We start from the raw sequence: 4,803 nt of genomic DNA, 5'->3' as shown, positions 1-4,803 counted from the left end.
TTTGAACTGCTTGGGGCAGTTCAAGGTTTGGGGCATTACTCAGGAATTTGAGCCAAAGTTTCAGTGTGAAGTTGTCTGTAAACTCTATGAAGATAAACATCCTTTGTACTTCAAGAAGTCCAATCTTCTGTTAAATTAAATTGTACTTCAAGAAGTCCAATCTTCTGTTAAAACTATTTAACCCTCTGTTAAATAGTAGCTGTACTTCTTAATTTTTATTGACAAATAATTTAGTTAATAATGCCCTCTCTCATATACCTTTGGCTGTAGCATGTGAAGAACTTTTAAAACACTGATAATTGTTAAGACACTTTCACAAATTGTGTCTGAGAGCATTCACAGAGAGATTTAAGTTTGTTTTAAGATACGCTGATTGCCAGCTTCCCGCGTTTTGTTAATTTTCTCTTAACTTTCTTGATAGTTCCTCAGTATAGAATTCTGTTTTTCTGGTTTTGCTGCTTTAACATAACAGAAACAGGATAAAAAAGGGCAATTGCTGTGCTTCCACACTGAAACCTATTTTGTAATTTTAAGTAAGCCATTAAGTTAAAAATATTTCAGTGTAAATGTAGCAGAGCTATGATGAACAGTATTGTGTTTTAATGTCTCATAAGCATCAACAGTAATAAATATTCAGTCTGATTGACTTACATGGACTTATCAAGAATGAACTGTTTTATTTGATATGTTTCTAAATTTCAAATTGGAAGGTATTTAAAATGGGTTTAAAACTATTAAACAGATTTTTCTAACTAGCAAAATTAAGCTATTAAATTAGATTACAAGCATTTGCATTCATTATACAGCAAGAGTGTCAGTCTTTTCATTGCCTTGTGCAGAGAAATCAGAAGTTGGTGAAGTCTTAAGGTTTTGTCCATTGAAGTAGTGTATGCATCCTTAAGGTATTGTATCCATTATTAATCCATTACATTTGTTTTTTTTTTTCTAGATTACCCATTCCCAGGGAGCTGTTACACAGACACTAATGGATGGGACACCACAACGAATACAGATCGTCCCTGCAGATTCTGGCCTCTCTTTGCCACAACGTATACAGGTATGCTTCATTTTATATGTTTTAAAAGCAGAGATGAACTATTATTTCTGCCAGTTTTCACATATGGTTCTTCTTTATTTGTGTCATATTATTTGCTTGAATGTAAATATTCAGCCCTGGGTGGCAGAGAGCATTTCTATATAAACAGGAATAAAACATTGCAATGCTTACCCTCTTTTTTTTTTTTTCTTTTTTTTCTCCTAAGAATTTTAAGATTTACAAAAAAATTATAGCCATTGAACAGAAAAATACTTTTCCCAATACTGTAGTGATGTTGCTCTTTAAAAGCTGAATAATTTTTAGACTTGGTAATTCAACTGAGTTGTTGGAACATTTCTGCATTTTGGAGCAGGGAGAAAGGGAAATACTGCATTGTATCATTGATACAAGTCATGAAAAAGTGCAGGGCAGCCTAATGGCTGAGGCGGATACTGGGTTTTGGTTGTCTCAATCAATGTTGTATGTCTTGATGTGCTAATTCATAGCCTGGCCGGGTAATAATCTCCAGTTCAAGTGAGGTAGGAAGTTTTTGGCAGTGTAGGTAGTTAAATCAATATAGATAATGTGTATATGGAGATGAGGAGGATTTGGGGAATGGAATTTTATATTTTGTCCCTTAAAAGTTGATGCAACTCCTCGCAGAAGTTTCACTTTTAAATTTAAGTGAGCCAGCTGCTAGTATAATTTTGGCTGCTTTTTCTTTTGCGGGCTTCACTCTTCAATATTTTCCACTGTTTTTTTCCTGTTTTGGTGTGTTGCATTCGAGCTTTCAGCCTTCCAAGACTCCTCACAACCACCCACCCCACCCCACCCCATCCCCCCATACCTGATCTTTTGTTCTGTTCTGTCACCCCCTACCAGTGCTCTGGTCATGGTACCAGTTTTATCTATCCAGTAGACAGACCTGTATTCTTTCACCTGCCTCCACTCCTTTTCTATGCTTTATGTACAGCTGCACCTTTTATTAACTAATTTATGTTAAACAATTAACCATCATCTCTTTATCCTTTTTTTTCATCGTCAGTACCTGTATGCTATAACGTGTCTGTCCTGTGAAGCCATTTATTGTAATTTCCGCATCGGGGCCTGAATGTGGGACGATGACATAGAAAGCCATGAGCCTTTATTGTTGAACAGCAGGACAGGTCTGTTGGTTCAAAGCCGGTGGCAGACTTCTAACCCATGCGCGTCCCCTGTTCTCTGGGGGGAGAACTACTTCTGGTTGGGCATTGTAACTACTGCAAATACAATGAACATAGAAGAATTGTATTTCTAGGGACAGAGACTTTTATACAGTTTTTCATCGTCTCGTGTAGCTGGAAGATCACTTGGCTGTAACCCAGCTACTGTCCCCCGTGTCTTTTTTCACCATGCTCATTGATTCTTGCTTCAGAATGGATGGTAAGCACTTTGAGGCAGTTGTTATGGTGTGGAACAACACTCAGTTGGATGGCATCCTTCCTGCAACAGGCATCTACGAACACGTCACCAAAATAAAGAATAATAAATTAGATACGAGATAGAACTTAGAAATGAAAACTTTCCTCAAAGCACAATTTATGTGAAGAGCAAAATAGTTTATAGGAACAAATACATCTCAGTGAAATGTTCAAAATAATGTTAAATTGATTCATTTTGAGTTTTCATTTTCAATCAATATTTTTTCCTTTTTTTATTATTGTTAAATGCACATAGATAATTATCTGGAATCTTGAAATACAAAATCCTCAGTAAATTGTTCTTTATAACATGTTCATTAGTCACCCTTTTTAGGTAATGCTAACGTTGTCTTTCTCTAGGCAAAAAGTTGAAAGTCACATTTGTTGTTGAACAGGTGTTTCAGTTCAAAACCGGCTCAGTTATAAACAGATTGATTAATCCTCTGTGTTTAGACACTGGGTTTTTTTTCTAAAATATGAAGACAGAATTACTGAAATATTTAATTTATTGAAATGATGTTCAAAAGGAAATCAAAACTTGTTAACAGACAAGACTTACAAACAATAAAGGAAAATACTATCCTCCATTATCATCAGGGTGCTTCAGTGAAATACATTAGGGAAATGTATTTTTTGAGCAGCCAATCCTGAATTAATATATTCCTGTTTTTATAACATGATGCCTTTAGCAACATTGAGTTTCAGATTATTAAGAAACATAATGTGTTGTCGCTGAGTCCTGATGGGTTCCTTTGAGAAGATAAGTGGTTTTCCTTTCCCATCTGATTATTTTTTTACTCTTGTCTCAACATTTAGGCACTGCAAGTTGTTGTACTTTGGTGGATTGCTCCACTTTCAGAGTCCCATTGTGATTTAGGTGAAGTTTTTGCAGGTGTATGGCCATAAGAGGTCAGCTGCAGGCAGACTGTTCCTAATTGTTTAAATTCATGCCTCTACCAAATGGCTTGACAGCTGCAGAAACCATTTGTGCAGATTGAATAGCTTTGTAGGGATATTAACATAACACTATACCTACTATATGATACAGTGAAAATTACACGGGCATGCCCCTCGAATTGCAAGAAGCCACTTGAAGAATTGGGACACTATTTGTTAACTAGGAGGTGAAGTGAATTGTGTGAAGTAGCAATGGTTCTTCTACCTACTGTCCTGTGGTATTTTTCTACAAGTATATACCTTTTAAAAATGCAAAGCTGGACTATAATATGCAAGTAGATAATTTGGCATTTATATAAAAAAAAAAAATTTCAACTTTAGTTCAAATTTGTTTCTTCACTGTTAGGGACATGCTGCATTTCAAGTTAGTTTTATAGTATACTCTGTATAGACCTAACTAGATGAAAGTATATGCCTTTTGTGATGTACACACAGTTGCACTTTTAAGTTTTGATATCGAGACAGATTTCAGATAAGAGTATATTTTAAAGAGCAGGTCTGGAAATTTAAGAAAGAGCACAATACTCTCTGTTTGGCTTTTGTACATTATGCACCATGCTGCAGATAACATGCACTGGATTTCTTGTAATCCCAGTAAAGCAGATGAATTTGGAAAGAAGGGAAAGGGAACATCAGCTACTTTGAAAATAGCCATACATAACAAAGTTATTGGAAGGAGAAGTAAGGGGCTACTGTAGTCATTTGTGGTCCCAGACATGTGGATATCTGAAAAAAACTGAATGGAAAACCCGATATTAACACGTTGATAACTATTGTGGGGTTTTTGCATTGTCATCCCACCCTACATCCCAAATCTCATTATTTATGTTCTTTTCTTAGTGTCTGGAATTTTATCATCTTACCTGGACTTCTCTCTTAAATAAACTTTTAACTGTGTTTTGCAGAGAAAAAAAAAAAGAAATTAAATCCATAAAATGTTAATAACAAAAGGCCACCAGAAGGAAACACATTCCTTTTGTATATTTTGAAATGCATACTTCCTGAATATTTTAAAGTGGCAATACTGATTTATATGTGATGAAATTAGGTACTCAATAATTTATATCTCTCACTAGTTATCTTTTGAAATCATAAGCTATATGCAGGTTTTTGAAACTAACTTAAATATATTGAACATCTAGACAAAGTAGTAAGCTAGTTGTGAAGGTGCAATAGCAAAGTTGGTAAAGACTTGTGTGAAATTAAGCTTCATTCAGTTTCTTTGTGTCCATTTTCCACCTAGAAAATATAATTAATATTACTTCCCTAATTACGTGTAACTAATTATGGTAACTATAGATCATTAAAGAAATAATTTCATCAGTTATACAGACCATATAAGTGCTAGGA

The 4,803-nt window shown here is 34.9% G+C and overlaps 1 protein-coding gene across 2 annotated transcripts in view; it reads left to right on the top strand.

Moving 5' to 3' along the window:
- The first annotated feature begins 955 nt into the window (after positions 1-955).
- NR2C1 (nuclear receptor subfamily 2 group C member 1) overlaps positions 956-4,803 on the top strand; it is a 28,743-nt gene continuing 24,895 nt past the window's right edge. For both annotated transcript variants that reach the window (XM_010164603.1, XM_010164602.1), the window contains exon 1: positions 956-1,057. In XM_010164603.1, coding sequence (XP_010162905.1) covers positions 986-1,057 — 72 coding nt within the window. In that variant the 5' untranslated portion in view covers positions 956-985. The remainder of the gene's footprint in view (positions 1,058-4,803) is intronic.

Source organism: Antrostomus carolinensis, unplaced genomic scaffold (assembly GCF_000700745.2).
Source record: "Antrostomus carolinensis isolate BGI_N321 unplaced genomic scaffold, ASM70074v2 scaffold24053, whole genome shotgun sequence".
Classification (NCBI taxonomy): Eukaryota; Metazoa; Chordata; class Aves; order Caprimulgiformes; family Caprimulgidae; genus Antrostomus; species Antrostomus carolinensis.
The sequence above is the reverse complement of the archived record's forward strand: the minus strand, read 5'-3'. Positions and strand labels throughout refer to the sequence as shown.